Source organism: Mobula hypostoma, chromosome 5 (genome assembly GCF_963921235.1).
Source record: "Mobula hypostoma chromosome 5, sMobHyp1.1, whole genome shotgun sequence".
NCBI classification, from domain to species: Eukaryota; Metazoa; Chordata; class Chondrichthyes; order Myliobatiformes; family Myliobatidae; genus Mobula; species Mobula hypostoma.
Window position 1 is genome coordinate 108,814,214 of NC_086101.1, and position 16,169 is coordinate 108,830,382.

Genomic DNA, 16,169 nt, shown 5'->3' on the forward strand with positions numbered 1-16,169 from the left:
ATTTCATCCGTAGAATTAGTTGAAAAGAAAAAAATCAATCTGTTCTTTAATAAAATTGTCAAAATTTGAACGCTGAAGTAGAGTGGAATTAAACCTCCATTGTCTAGCACTAGAAGTTACGTCAGTGAATTTAGTAATAGTCATAGTCATACTTTATTGATCCCGGGGGAAATTGGTTTTCGTTACAGTTGCACCATAAATAATTAAATAGTAATAAAACCATAAATAGTTAAATAGTAATATGTTTAATTTAATTGATAGTTTCAGAGGTGCATGATCAGAAATAGTAATGACATCATATTCACAATGAATATTCAACAGACGAAATTGATCGAGAATCAATAAAAAAATCAATTCTCAAATAACTATGATATACATGGGAGAAAAAAAGAGAACTCTTTCTCATTATGATATAAAAGTCTCCAAACATCTAAGATTCCGGAATCAACTAAAAAGGAGTTAATAAAAATAGCGGATTTGTTTGGAGACATTTGTTTAGAGGCAGACCAATCCATCAAGGGGTTCAAGCAACAATTTAAGTCTCCACCCATTACCAACTTAAATTCATTTAAATTAGGAAAAGATGCAAGTAAATGCTTTAAAAATTCAGGATAGTCAGTATTTGGTGCATAAATATTAACCAAAACAACTTTTTGATTATAAAGTAAGCCAGTAGTTAGCAAATATCTACCATTCAGGTCGGAAATTGTTTCATAATGAACAAATGAAATCGAGGAGTCTATAAAAATTGAAACTCCTTTTACCTTAGATTGTGAATTAGAATAGATGGTCATTCATCCAAAACCTAGAAAAAACGCTGATCATCCACCCTCCTCACATCAGTCTCCTGAGCAAAGATAATCTGAGCACTCAGTCTACGAAGAACATTAAAAATCTTCTTCCGTTTAATCAGATGATTCAAACCATTTACATTCCATGAAACAAAATTAATAACATTATCCATTTTACTACAATAAGCCAAATGGTATGCAAAGGGTTAACCTTACTGCACAGGAAACCATGACTCAGGAAGAGGAAAAAAATTTTAAAGAGGGACCGGAATCTACGGCACTTCAGACATATTTGTAGTTTCAGAACATCCCAACTTGAAAATACTGATCTAAAAGAAATACCATCCCCCACCCACCAAGTCCGAAAAAAAAACAACTGGCCACAGCCAACCAGTACGCTGACTAATCCCAAATACATTACCCCCAACTCTCAAGAAGACATAACTGCAAATGGAAGGAATGTAATAAACCACCCACAGACAAAACATTATGAGAGAAATACCAAGAAAAAGACCGAACAAATATTGAAAAAAAGGAACCCAGTCATTGCGAGACATTTTGAAAGGCGAAACCTTCAAAAATGAAACAAAATACAATCTTACTAATATTTCAAAAAAAGCACAATCTGTCACCAAGTCAAAATGTTAAGAGAAAAGTTAAAATATTTACACAAAATAATGAAAGAAAAAAGAAATCTTAACTTAAATGCATACTAAACATCTATACTCCAAAAAAAAAAATACAGGTATAATCCAACCAAGAATGAGAATTCCAGAACTTTAAAGGCAAATCTACACATTAGTTTTAAACTAATAGACAACTACATTCAAGCATGAGAAAGCAGTAAATTTATTAAACAGTTGAAAATTAGTCAAGATCTTCAAGAAATTGACGTGCCTCCGTCACTGATTTAAACCAATTACATGATTTATCTGGCAAAACAACCCTTAAACGCATAGCAACACACATCAAAGTTGCTGGTGAACGCAGCAGACCAGGCAGCATCTGTAGGAAGAGGTGCAGTCGACGTTTCAGGCCGAGACCCTTCGTCAGGATCTTCGTCAGCATCTGCAGAATTCCTGTTGTTTGCCTCAAACGCATAGGATATAATAACGCAGGATGTAATTTCTTTTGGTATAATCCGACATCACCGACTTAAAAAGAGACCTCTCTTGTACAACTCTGGACTAAACTCTTCCCCCAGACAAAATTTGAGATCCCCGTGCTCAATGACTCCTTTGCGACGTGCAACTCGAATTAACTACTCGAATTAACTGCTGCTTAGTATGCACATAGTGGAATCATAGAACAACTGCTCTAAGATTTAAATCTTTCGGGGGTTTAACCCTTAACGAGCGATGAGCGCGGTCTAGTATAGGAGGGTTAGAAAACACTTCAGTACCAAATACCTCCATTAAAAATTGAGCAAAAAACTTAGTGGGATCGCCACTTTCAACATCCTCACCAATTCCTATAATCCGTAGATTCTGTCTGCGACTACGATTTTCCAGGTCAATGACCTTGGCTTTACATCGTTCCAGCGTTTGAGTGGTCGAGGATACCTTCTTTTCCAACGAGCTTAATCTACAGTCTGTTTGTCTGCCATTTTCATCAAGATTCAAAATTAGTTGTTGTTGCTTTTCATTCTCCCGTTCAATTGCTCGGAGTTGATCTTCAGTATTACTTAACTTTATCTCGAGATTAGAATATCTTTTATCAAATTTATCAAGTTTGTCATTCAAAAGCTTGGATATAACTTCGAACGTCAGTTGTGCCTGTTTCGGTTTTTTAGGGTCGCCTCCTTCTCCTCCATTTCCACTGTCGGCTTCCTCGGTCTCGGTTAGTGCCTTTTACCCTCTGGATGCCACTTCCAAGAATTAAAAGTCAAAATTCAAGCATTCAAAAATAATGTAAACACTTCAACGTGAGAACTAAACGAAGCTTGGATATAACTTCGAACGTCAGTTGTGCCTGTTTCGGTTTTTTAGGGTCGCCTCCTTCTCCTCCATTTCCACTGTCGGCTTCCTCGGTCTCGGTTAGTGCCTTTTACCCTCTGGATGCCACTTCCAAGAATTAAAAGTCAAAATTCAAGCATTCAAAAATAATGTAAACACTTCAACGTGAGAACTAAACGGGTGATAAATTAATGAAAAAAGAACGGAGCAAAGTCTAGTGTGACTTACTCCATATAGTGCTTCAAGAGAGTCCGTCCAAAAGTCCTTAGTGAACTCCATGCTAATGCTCTGGAGGTGACCCACATCCCTTAGTGAACTTTACACTAATGCCCTGGACTGACCCACATCCCTTAGTGAACTCCACGCTAATGCTCTGACACTGACCCACAGCCCTCAGTGAACTTTACACTAATGCCCTGGACTGACCCACAGCCCTTACTGAACTTCACGCTAATACTCTGACACTGACCCACAGCACTTAGTGAACTTCACGCTAATGCTCTGACACTGACCCGGAGCCCTCAGTGAACTTTACACTAATGCCCTGGACTGACCCGGAGCCCTCAGTGAACTTTACACTAATGCCCTGGACTGACCCACAGCCCTTAGTGAACTTCACGCTAATGCACTGGCACTAACCCACAGCACTTAGTGAACTCCACGTTAATGACCTGGCACTGACACGCAGCCCTCAGTGAACTTCACGCTAATGCCCTGATGGTGACCCACAGCCCTCAGCGAACTCTATGTGAATGCCGTGGCAGTGACCTGCGTCTCTCATTGAGCTTTACACCCATGACCTGGAGGTGACCCGAGGCTGGCGCTGAGCTCCAAGCCCGTGGCAAGGCGGTGACCCACAGCCCAAGGCCTGGCAGTGTCAGAAGGCTGAAATAATCTGGAAATGCTCAATACATTGGGCAGTATTCTTGGGGAGAGAATATTTCAGGCACCAGGTCAGTTGGTATGACTCACAAAGTTCTAACTGCGGGTCCAGCATCCAGCTTTGGGACGGCAGACCAGAGAATGGGAAAGTTCTGGAAAGACTTGGTGAGATGCTGCGTTATAAGTGTTCCCTGATCATTGATTCTGTTCTCGGACAGTCTGGACACGACATGAATACGATTTGGCCACCGTGAAGGAATATCGGGAAAAGGAACTGCAGAAGAGACAAGCCATGTACCAGTGAGTATAGAGCCATCATTCTCTCGGGAAACAGGTCAAAATCCAGTGGTGTAGAGGAACTGATATAACAAGCAAGCAGGGTCCCTATACAATCTCCTTCAAGTGATCACCGTTCCACGATGCCCTCTTTCTGGGCACAGGGTTCACCTGCCTCTGATAAGGAGAGAAAGACTGGCCTTGATGATCAGTGGTGAACTCGCTGCTGTTACACAGACGGTTCAAGCTTCTGAATAAAAGCTCATCCCTTTAGAATAGAAATAAGTAGAAATTTCTTTACCCAGAGAATGGTGAATCTATCGAATTCATTGCCGCAGACGGCTGTACAGGCAATGCCATTGAGTATATTTAAAGCGGAGTTTGATAGATTATTGATTAGTTAAGGCATCAAAGTTTACACAGATAAGGCAAAAATTGGGTTGAAAGAGATAATAAATGAGCTGTGACAGAATGACTGAGCAGAATCGATGAGGCGTATGTCCTAATTGTGCTCGCTATATCTTATCGTCTTATGGTATTATGGAAAGAATCACAGTTGGCCACCGTGGACCATACTGAACCGCACTGATCACAGTGGACCACCGTGGATCACACTGGATCAGACTGAACCACGTTGGACCATACTGAACCTCCATGGATCATAATGGACCACTGTGAAACACAAAGCTGAACAATCTCTCCAATGCCAATTCCTCAATTTATTTCCTCATAGTCTATACATTCCTCCGTTCCCATGAACTCCTCACAGCTTCTACTTCCCACCAACGTAGAGGCAGGGTGGGTGTTGCGGGGGACTGACAGTGGTCAGTCTCAGTTCAACGGCCCTTTGTCAGATGTATACTGTGATTAGGCTGTATTGTACCTGAACTGGTGATGCAGACTGTGGCTGTAAACATCAAATTGAACATTATTCATATTCGCAATTACTTCCAGGAAGAGTTTGAGGAATTTTCACATTGTGTTTTAGGTGGAGTACTTCTGCAGCAGAAATTCCAAAAAGCATTCACTGTGCAAGCACCAGTGACTTGCCGAGAGACGCAGTGATTGCATTCGACAGGAAGGTCAGAACCTTCCTTAACATAGATACTGCGTAAGTATTGGAACAGAATGGGCCACTGTTCAAACTCACCAAGTCTTTGTTTGGGTTGTCTGGTAAATGGGTGCCTGCAGTTTGCCCAGAGTTAGAGTCATACAGTACAGAAGCAGGCTCTTTGCCCCAACTTATCCGTACCAACCAAGACGTCTACCACAGTTCGTGCTTTTTCTCAGATTTTGGCCCATATCCCTGCAAATCTTTTCTATCCACGGACCTGTCCAACTGCCTCATAAACATTATAATTGTCCCTGCTTCAGCCACCTCCTCTGGCCACATACGGGCCACCGTCTATTTGTAAAAATGCATCTTCAGATCCTTTCCCTCCTGCTATATACCTGGTCCTTCTAGTATTAGATACCCTACCCTGGGGAAAGACTGTGACCAGCCACCATATCTACACTCCAGCCTCCTACACTCTCCTGTGTCAGATTTGTATCTGACGATCACACTGGTAAGTGAGTTACTTGTCCTTTCTGAGTCCCTGAACAGACACAGGTAACATTTATCTCCCCGTCCTCACCCGAATGGCGTTGATTTTAGATGATTCAGCTTCCCAGTTATCCCACTTTCCTCTCCACTCACTACCCTCTGGTTATAGCTCGGCCCTATGTCAACCAGGCTATCAGTATCTGATCCCTGTTCCTCTCTTAATGTCACCTCTCAGCCTCCTTCACTCCAGGGGAAGGTCGCAACTGTATCACTCAGACCCTTTAATCCAGACCACACCATTGTGGATACCTTCTGTAACTCTCCAGCTCAATCCCATCTTTTCCGTAGTGCAGGGACCGGAAACTGCCCACAGGACTCCCGGTGCGGGTTGACTAATGTTTAGTACAGCTCGAATAGAACCTCCCAACTTTAATGCTCAGTGCCTCGGGCAACACAGGCAAGCATGTCGTACACCCTCCACACGATCCTGTCTTCCTGTGTTCCCGTTTTCACCAAACCAGGTCCTTGTATCCTTGTTCATCGTGTTCAGCAGTAATCCGCGGGGTCCTGCCATTCACTGAGTATATCCAACCCCGATTTAACTCATGTCTCCACGTTGGAGTAATGACAATCCAGGGCACAGACTTTGTCCCTTCCTGTGGAATGATGTGAGGTGCCTGATGAGTGTTAGTCCAACGGTCTAGATTCTTCAGTACACGCACACTCATAGACTTGCAGACACACAGGCACGCACAAGGATACATGGAAAGCGATGTCTGTGTGCACGGCTGGAGAAATGCACTCAGCTCTGATCTGTAGCCGAGATCCAAACACCTGTATGGCCCTGTTCCGAACTGATGTAGTCCTCACCTACACTGTGACAAGTCTCTCTCGGACTCTGCTTGGCATTCCTCCTGTATTCACTGTGATGTGTTTTTGCTGATGCAGCATTGTGGAGCTCGGGCTGCAGCCACTGAAGATGTGCCATGAGGTGTGGAGTACGCTGAGCGAATTACAAACCTTCTGTGAGATCAACAGAGATCCAGTCTCAGGTGAGTTCACCAGTTGCTTCATTGTCACTGTCGGAATCAGAGAGGTTCCTGTGATAAACAGGGATGTTTAGCTGGCAATCGACTTCCAATAGGAAGGGTTTGGTGAAAGAATAACGTGACCCAGCTGTGACAGATGTGATCGACAGTGTGGCTCCTCTGTTACCTAGAATATGTGAAGAAACACTGGGATGAAGACAAATTCTTCGGCTATCAGTACCTGAACGGATCAAACCCTGTTCTCATCCAACAGTGCAGCGAGATCCCAGCAAAGTTCCCCGTTAAGGACGAAATGGTCGCCCCCATCCTGGCGTACGGCACCACCCTCCAGCAGGAGGTCCAGGTCAGACTCTGGCTTGCAGAGTGTGGGAAGCGGGAATGATACAGAGACGTGAGATATGGTAGTGTTGGGGCATTACAGAAGGAGGAGCGATGTAGCGTCCCAGATCAACTCACACCGTCGCACACCTTGCCGCACTGTCCCACGGTGAAACACACACCATCATCCAATACCTGCACCGTCCCACACCCAAGTGCACCATGGGAGACTTTAATTTCCCAAATATTGAGTGGGAGAATACAGAGGCAAATGGATTACTGGAAAGTGAATTTATTGAGTTGTTGAATGATTGTTTTTTTGACCCAGTATATTAATACACCAACAAGAGGGAAGGCCTGTCTAGATTGTACATTCTGTAACAATCAGGATAAAATTTTGAGTAAGGAAGTCGTTCAGCCTTTAGGAACAAGTGACCATAACATTCTAAGTAAAAAAACGTTGTATTTTTTGGGAGAGTATATCAGTTAAAAAACAAAGCTATTCAATTGAATTTCAGAAATCAGAGTTTGTGCAGATGCGGCAAAGATTTCAGAAGGTAAACTGGAAAGAGCTGCTTGACGTTGTGTCTGTTGAGTAACAATGGGGTTGATTTAAAGAGGTCATTGCTGCAGTGCAGGAAATGCTTGTACCCAACGTTGGGAAAGGCAATAAAAACAATAGATTAACTATATGGATGACTAAATATATATGTAATAAATTACTGAATCAAAGACAGCTATATAAGGAATACAGAAAAAAAATGTAATAATGCTAACCGTAGGGCATATGAAAATATGAGCACTATAGTCAAGAGGGGAATTCAGATTGCAGGTTGAGAAGGATAATGCTGATAATGCTAAACTTGACACCAATAGATTTTTTTCAATACTTTAGTAGTAAAAGAAAAGTCAAGGAGAAAGCTAATTGTGTCAGGAGTAATAGTGGTTTGCAGAGAAAGACATAGTGGACACTCTTAACTCATATATTCGAGCCTGCACCGTCATTTATTATGATCATGGCTGATTTTATACGTTTCAATCAGATCCCCCCTCAATCTTCTAAATTCCAACGAGTACAAGCCCAGTTCATCCAGTCTTTCTTCATATGAAAGTCCTGCCATCCCAGGAGATGGCAGAGGAACTGAACAAGTATTTTGCATCAGTCTTCACTGAGAAAGACAGCAGGATACCGGACACTCAAGGGTGGCAGGGAAGAGAAGTGTGCGCAGTCACAATTACAACAGAGAAAGTACTCAGGAAGCTGAATAGTCTGAAGGTCGATAAATCTCCTGGACCAGATGGAATGCACCCTCGTGTTCTGAAGGAAGTAGCTGTGGAGATTGCGGAGGCATTAGCGATGATCTTTCAAAAGTCGATAGATTCTGGCATGGTTCCGGAAGACTGGAAGATTGCAAATGTCACTCCGCTATTTAAGAAGGGGGCAAGGAAGCAAAAAGGAAATTATAGACCTGCTAGCTTGACGTCAGTGGTTGGGAAGTTTTTGGAGTCGATTGTCAAGGATGAGGTTACAGAGTACCTGGAGGCATATGACAAGATAGGCAGAACTCAGCATGGATTCCTTAAAGGAAAATCCTGCCTGACAAACCTATTACAATTTTTTGAGGAAATTACCAGTAGGCTAGACAAGGGAGATGCAGTGGATGTTGTATATTTGGATTTTCAGAAGGCCTTTGACAAGGTGCCACACATGAGGCTGCTTAACAAGATAAGAGCCCATGGAATTACGGGAGAGTTACATACGTGGATAGAGCGTTGGCTGATTGGCAGGAAACAGAGAGTGGGAATAAAGGGATCCTATTCTGGTTGGCTGCCTGTTACCAGTGGTGTTCCACAGGGATCAGTGTTGTGGCCGCTTCTTTTTACATTGTACATCAACGATTTGGATTATGGAATAGATGGCTTTGTGGCTAAGTTTGCTGACGATACGAAGATAGGTGGAGGGGCCGGTAGTGCTGAGGAAACGGAGAGTCTGCAGAGAAATTTGGATAGATTGGAAGAATGGGCAGAGAAGTGGCAAATGAAGTACAATGTTGGAAAGTGTATGGTTATGCACTTTGGCAGAAAAAATAAACGGGCAGACTATTATTTAAATGGGGAAAGAATTCAAAGTTCTGAGATGCAACGGGACTTGGGAGTCCTCGTACAGGATTCCCTTGAAGTTAACCTCCAGGTTGAGTCAGTAGTGAAGAAGGCGAATGCAACGTTGGCATTCATTTCTAGAGGAATAGAGTATAGGAGCAGGATTGTGATGTTGAGGCTCTATAAGGCGCTGGTGAGACCTCACTTGGAGTACTGTGGGCAGTTTTGGTCTCCTTATTTAAGAAAGGATGTGCTGACGTTGGAGAGGGTACTGAGAAGATTCACTAGAATGATTCCGGGAATGAGAGGGTTAACATATGAGGACCGTTTGTCCGCTCTTGGACTGTATTCCTTGGAGTTTAGAAGAATGAGGGGAGACCTCATAGAAACATTTCGAATGTTGAAAGGCATGGACAGAGTGGATGTGGCAAAGTTGTTCCCCATGATGGGGGGTGGGGGGTTAGTACGAGAGGGCATGACTTCAGGATTGAAGGGCGCCCTTTCAGAACAGAAATGCGAAAAATTTTTTTTTTTAGTCAGAGGGTGGTGAATCCATGGAATTTGTTGCCACGGGCAGCAGTGGAGGCCAAGTCATTGGGTGTATTTAAGGCAGAGATTGATAGGTATCTGAGTAGCTGGGCCTCAAAGGTTATGGTGAGAAGGCGGGGCAGTGGGACTAAATAGGATAAAATGATCAGCTCATGATAAAATGGCGGAGCAGACTCGATGGGCCGAATAGCCTACTTCTGCTCCTTTGTCTTATGGTCTTATGGACATCGATAGGATGCAAAACTGGGCTGAGAAGTGGCAGATGGAGTTCAACCCAGATAAGTGTGAGGTGGTTCATTTTGGTAGGTCAAATATGATGGCAGAATACAGTATTAATGTAAGACTCTTGGCAGTGTGGGGGATCAGAGGGATCTTGGGACCGAGTCCATAGGACACTCAAAGATGCGACGCAGGTTGACTTTGTGGTTAGGAAGGCATAGAGTGCATTGGCCTTCATTAATCGTGGGACTGAGTTTAGGAGCCAAGAGATAATGTTGCAACTATATAGGACCCTGGTCAGACCCCATTTGGAGTACTGCGCTCTGTTCTTGTTGCCTCACTACCGGAAGGATGTGGAAACTCTAGAAAGGGTGCAGAGGAGATTTACAAGGATGTTGGTTGGATTGGGGAGCATGCCTTATGCGAATAGGTTGAGTGATCCTGGTCTTTTCTCCTTGGACCGACGGAGAATGAGAGGTGACCTGATAGAGGTGTATAAGATGATGAAAGGCATTGATCGTTTAGGTAGTCAGAGGCTTTCTCCCACGTGAGGGCACAGTTTTAAGGTGCTTGGAAGTAGGTACAGGGGAGATGTCAGGGGTACGTTCTTTAGGCAGAGAGTGGTGAGTGCGTGGAATGGGCTGCCGGCGGCAGTGCTGGAGTCAGATAAGATAGGGTCTTTTAAGAGACTTCTGAATAGGTACATGGACCTTAGAAAAATAGAGGGCTGTGGGTAACCCCAGGTAATTTCTATAGTAAGGACATGTTGGGCCGAAGGGCCTGTATTGTGCTGTAGGATTTCTAGGTTTCTATGTTTCTATAACAAATAAGTTAGCCACGTTTTGCAGATGACACATATTTAGGGGGTGGGGTGTGAGCTGATCACAGTCAGGCAGCAGAATCAATGCAGTTAGATCTGAACAAAATCCAGATATGTCTTCCTTTGGAGGACTTTGAGAATAAGACAGGGAGTGGCAAGGATACCTCTTCTTGTAAGATTCCTTTGCACAGGCACCGAAGCGACCGTTCCTTGTTATCTTCCAGAATGGCAATATCTTCATTGTTGACTATGCGTTACTGAATGGAATTGCAGCCAACACAAAGCCGAAGCAGCAATACCTCGAAGCACCGATGTGTCTCTTGTACCTGAATCCAAAGAATGAATTAGTTCCCATTGCAATCCAGGTATGGACTCTAATCCTCTTTTTCCCTTTCCCTCTACCACCCTCCCTTTCTCATGCCCTGTCTCAACCGCTCCCCCTCCCCCTCCTTCCCTCACACTCTTCTCGCTGTCCGTCTACCACCACCCTCAACCTCCATCTCCCCCCTCTCTCTCTCTCTCTCTCTCTCTCTCTCTCTCTCTCTCTCACCCCCTTGGTGTCTATCCCCTCCCCCTCCCCACCCCCGTCTTGCACACACCCCTCGTCATCATCTGCCCTCATCTATCAACCCACGTCCATCACCCACCCACCCAGCTATCACAGCCCCCGCCTGTCAATCCTCCGGTTATCACCTGTTCCCCAACGATGACACCCCCCCCGTCTAACACCCTCCCCAGTCTATCAACCCCCGCTTCTGTGTCACACACACCCCATCTCTCGCCCAACCCCCGTCTCTCACATAACCCCAGTCTTTTATTCCCACTCCCAAGTCTTTCACACTACTCTTGTCTCTCAGACCCCACCTCGTCTTTCACAGTATGTCCCACCTCTCATAGCCCCCACCCACCCTGTCGCCCTCCCACGTCTCTCACTCTTGACTTCTCTCAACCCCGTTTCTCACCCCCTCACGGGTCTTACAAACCCCACCCCATCAATACTACTTCTCCTCTTACAGAAGCCGCTCGAATTTCGCCAGCAGGTATTTTGCAGAAAGCCTCATGACCCTCAGCCCTCGCAATCACTAGAGCCTCCTGCCTCAGGATCTGCAAACTGGACCTTCTGAGCAATTCCTTCTTCCCTACTTGCCTGAAGCATTCAGTCTTACTCGCTGCAGTTTCCACCCCTGATATATCTCTTTCCTTCTTCATGGCCTGCCCCATCGTGTTATTGGAATTTGCACAGCAAATCTTTCGGTGAAGGGAATTATTGCTGTTCGAAAGTTTCAAGAGGAATTGTCCACTCCCATCAGCTCGACCAAATGCCGTACCAAGCCAATCCCTTCTGCCCACAAGATATTCATTTCCTGTACATCCATGTGCCTATCCAAGAGCCTCAGACGCCCCTGTCATACTTGACCCCACCATCACCTCTCGCAGAGTATTCCAGGTGACCACCGTTCTGTAAAAATATTGAACCGTACTTCCCCTTTGAACTTAAACTCTCTCATCCCTTCTTGGATTAAACATTTCAACCCTGGTGGAAAGATACTGTCTGTCTTCTCAATCGACGCTTCTCGGAAGGTTATAAACCTTTATCGGGCCTTCCCTCAACCCCACAGTGCATAGAAAAGCAATTTAACTTTGCCCAACCTCTTCTTATGGTGTATGAGCTCTAATCCATGCAGCATCACCGTAAATCTCTTCTGTGCCCTCTCCAAAGCTACGAATGGGTGAAAGGAAAAGGAAAGGCTATATGGGAGGGGGGAGTCTTCGAGTTGGTTAAAGGGTTAGCATAACATTGTGGGCCAAAGGGTCAGTAGTGTGTTCTAGAGCTCCATGTTCTATGTACTCTGGATGTATATAGAATTTTATAAAGCTTTCAAAGATTCGCCTTATTTGTCAAGGGTACTTCCAAACATACAGTGAAACGCATCTTTATGCATTAAATCAAATCGGTGAGGATTGTGCCGGGCAACCCGCAGTTGTTGTCATCATAGTATGGCCACTACTCAGTAGCCCTGATCATACATCTTTGGAAATGCGTCTTTGGAATGTGGGAGAAAAGCAAAGCACCTGGAGGATACACACACGGTCATGGGGTGAACATACAGACTCCTTATAGACAGTGACGGTGATCGAACCCTAAGCAGTGAAAGCTGGTGCTGTAGAGTGATTGTGCTACACTACCAACCTGCAACGTAACCTTCTGACTCTTGAGCTCCATATCTCGACTTAAGACATCTCTACCACCCTAACAATCTGTGCAGCCACTTTCAGAGAGTTACGGATTCGGACTCCAAAACACCTCTGTACAATACTCATATTAACATGGTGCTGTCTCTTCACATTTGAACTAGGAAAGTGCAATACTCCACATTTACCCAGGTTGTACTCTATCTGTCTTTTCTCCACACATCTCTGCAAGTGATCTATATCCTGCCGTATTCTTTGCCAGCCTTGCACACTATCTACAACACACCAATCTTCGTATCATCTGCAAACGTAATAACCTACCCAGCTACGTTTACATCCAGATGACTTATAAACATAAAACCAGCAGAGATCCCTGTACGGATCCCTGCAAAGCACCACCAGTCACAGCGTTCCAGTCATTGACTGTCCGATCAATCTCTATGCTCTGTCTTCTATGGACAAGCCAATTCTGATTCCAAATAGTCAAGTCACTGTGGATACCATGAAGCTCAATCTTCTGGATGAGCCTTTCAGGAGGAACCTTGTCAAAGGCCATGCAGACAACCTTCATCACACTCTACCTTCATCACCCACCCTCGACACCTTGTCAAAAATGCAATCCAGGTAGTAAGATACCACTCGTCCTGCGCAAAGCCAAGCTGACTGTCCCTAATTAGGGCACACTTTTCCAATTGCTCATACATCCAAACCCTAAGGATTCTCTGCAATAACTTCCCCACCACTGACGTGAGACTGCCTCTATTGGGGTATATAGTTTCCAGGGTTATCTCTGGTTACCTTCTAAAATATAGGAACAACCTTAGCTACTCACCAGTCCAACAGTATCTTGCCTGTGGCCAGAGAGGACACCAAGGTGACAAGTGGATAAACGAAAAATAGAGGGCGATTTTGTGAGGGAAGCGTTAGATTGATCTTAGTCAATCTTAGTGTGTAAAAGTCAACACAACTTTACGGGTCAAAGCCCCTGTACCGGAAGGTCCTCTGCCAAACCAGAGATACGAGGTGCGTGTGGCAGGGAATACTCCATGTTCTAAGCTCTTGATCCAGACTCTAGCATTCTCAGCTCTTTCCTCTCAATAATCTGGTGTATATCAGACTCTGGGACTGAACCACTGTAGTGTTCTTTAAACTGTACTTCCTCCTGATAACTGCCCCCTTGAGTGTAAAATTCTCTCCCTCCATCTTTTCGGGACGGACCACCTCAACATAGTTCATAACTCTGCAGCGTGGGACCTGAGTTTCTCAGTCCCCTGGGATTCACCACCGCCCTGGGTAGCTGTTAACAACAGATGCAGGAAATCAGGCACAACACAACAAACCGCTGAACGGATCCCGCAGGTCCGGTGGCATCTATTGAGCATCTCTTGTGTTTCCGGTCTGTGTGCATTACTCTGTTTCAGTTGCCCCTGTCCATCAATCTCCTTCAAAGCCCTTCAGGCTCACAGCAAGCATCGTCTGTAAATTGTGTGTTTGACAGATCAAACAGGAGCCGGGTCCAGAGAACCCCATCTTTCTTCCGACGGACAGCAAATACGACTGGCTCCTGGCCAAGATCTGGGTTCGTCACGCTGACACACAGATCCACCAGCTCGTCTCACACTTGCTGAACACTCATCTGTTTGCCGAAGTCTTCTGCATCGCGACCCTCCGGAAGCTTCCGAGCGCACACCCAGTTTTTAAGGTACTTTCAGATGCACTGCTGGTGCATTGTACTGAACAGGGGAGCCTTGCCGGTGTCAGAAGCATTGCCGAGAGTAGCCAGAGTTCGATCTCCCTCACGTACAGAGGTGTCCATGGTGGTTTTTCTGTTGCGTGTGGAGATTAGAATGTGCAAGAGGACAGCACAGGAACAGGAAACGTTGGACGAACTCAGCAGGTCGGGCAGCACCCGTGGAAACGAACAGTCTACGTTTCGGGCCGAGACCCTTCGTCAGGACTGAAGAGGGAGGGGCAAGGACCCTATAAAGAAGGTGGGGGATGTTGGGAAGGAGAAGGCAGGAAGGTGCCAGGTGAAAAACCAGTAAGGGGAAAGATCAAGGGGTGGGGGAGGGAATGCAGGGAGGGGATAGGCAGGAAAGGTGTAGAAGGAATAGGGGAAAGCACGATGGGTAGTAGAAGGAGGCGGGACCAAGAGGGAGGTGATAGGCAACTGGAGGAGGGGGCAGAGAGAAACTGGGTTGGGGAAAGGGAGGGGAAGGGAATTACCGGAAGTTGGAGAATTCAATGTTCATGCCCAGGAGCTGGAGACTACCCAGATGGTATATGAGCTGTTGCTCCTCCAACCTGAGTTTGGCTTCATTATTGCAGTAGAAGAGGACATGTATGGACATATCCGAATGGGAATGGGAAGCAGAGTTGAAGTGGGCGGCAACCGGGAGATCCTGTTTGCTTCCTGCTTTAACGTTTACAATAAGAACCAGTGATACACCTCAGAGACGAGCTGTACCTCCCTCCCCTTTCTTGACCTTTCTATCTCTGTCTTTGGAGACAGTTTATCTACTGATGTCTACTATAAGCCTACGGACTCTCACAGCTACCTGGACTATTCCTCTTCCCACCCTGCCTCTTGCAAAAATGCCGTCCGCTTCTCGCAATTTCTCCATCTCCGCCGCATCTGCTCTCAGGGTGAGGCTTTTCATTCCAGGACGAAGGAGATGTCTTCCTTTTTTAAAGAAAGGGGCTTCCCTTCCTCCACCATCAACTCTGCTCTCATACACATCTCTCCCATTTCACGCACATCTGCTCTCACCCCATCCTCCCCCCACCCCACTAGGAATAGGGTTCCCCTTGTCCTCACCTACCACCCCACCAGCGGGTCCAACATATAATTCTCCGTAACTTCCGCCACCTCCAACGGGATCCCACCACCAAGCACATCTCTCCCCCCCCCCCCCCTCTTCTTCAGGGATCGCTCTCTGTGCAACTCCCTTGTCCATTCGTCGAGGAACCAACTAGAGAGCAGGCTATTCTGGACTGGGTTTTGAGCAATGAGGAAGGGTTAATTAGCAATCTTGTCGTGAGAGGCCCCTTGGGTAAGAGTGACCATAATATGGTGGAATTCTTCATTAAGATGGAGAGTGACATAGTTAATTCAGAAACAAAAGTTCTGAACTTAAAGAGGGATAACTTTGAAGGTATGAGATGTGAATTAGCTAAGATAGACTGGCAAATGAAACTTAAAGGATTGACGGTGGATATGCAATGGCAAGCATTTAAGGATTGCATGGATGAACTACAACAATTGTTCATCCCAGTTTGGCAAAAGAATAAATCAAGGAAGGTAGTGCACCCGTGGCTGACAAGGGAAATTAGGGATAGTATCAATTCCAAAGAAGAAGCATACAAATTAGCCAGAAAAAGTGGCTCACCTGAGGACTGGGAGAAATTCAGAGTTCAGCAGAGGAGGACAAAGGGCTTAATTAGGAAGGGGAAAAAAGATTATGAGAGAAA

At 45.2% G+C, this 16,169-nt stretch overlaps 1 protein-coding gene across 1 annotated transcript in view; it reads left to right on the forward strand.

Moving 5' to 3' along the window:
* LOC134346250 (polyunsaturated fatty acid 5-lipoxygenase-like) overlaps positions 1-16,169 on the forward strand; it is a 47,519-nt gene that overhangs the window by 11,036 nt on the left and 20,314 nt on the right. The window contains exons 3-8 of the mRNA XM_063047575.1: positions 3,847-3,928; positions 4,893-5,015; positions 6,399-6,502; positions 6,670-6,842; positions 10,730-10,870; positions 14,197-14,400. Coding sequence (XP_062903645.1) covers positions 3,847-3,928; positions 4,893-5,015; positions 6,399-6,502; positions 6,670-6,842; positions 10,730-10,870; positions 14,197-14,400 — 827 coding nt within the window. The remainder of the gene's footprint in view (positions 1-3,846; positions 3,929-4,892; positions 5,016-6,398; positions 6,503-6,669; positions 6,843-10,729; positions 10,871-14,196; positions 14,401-16,169) is intronic.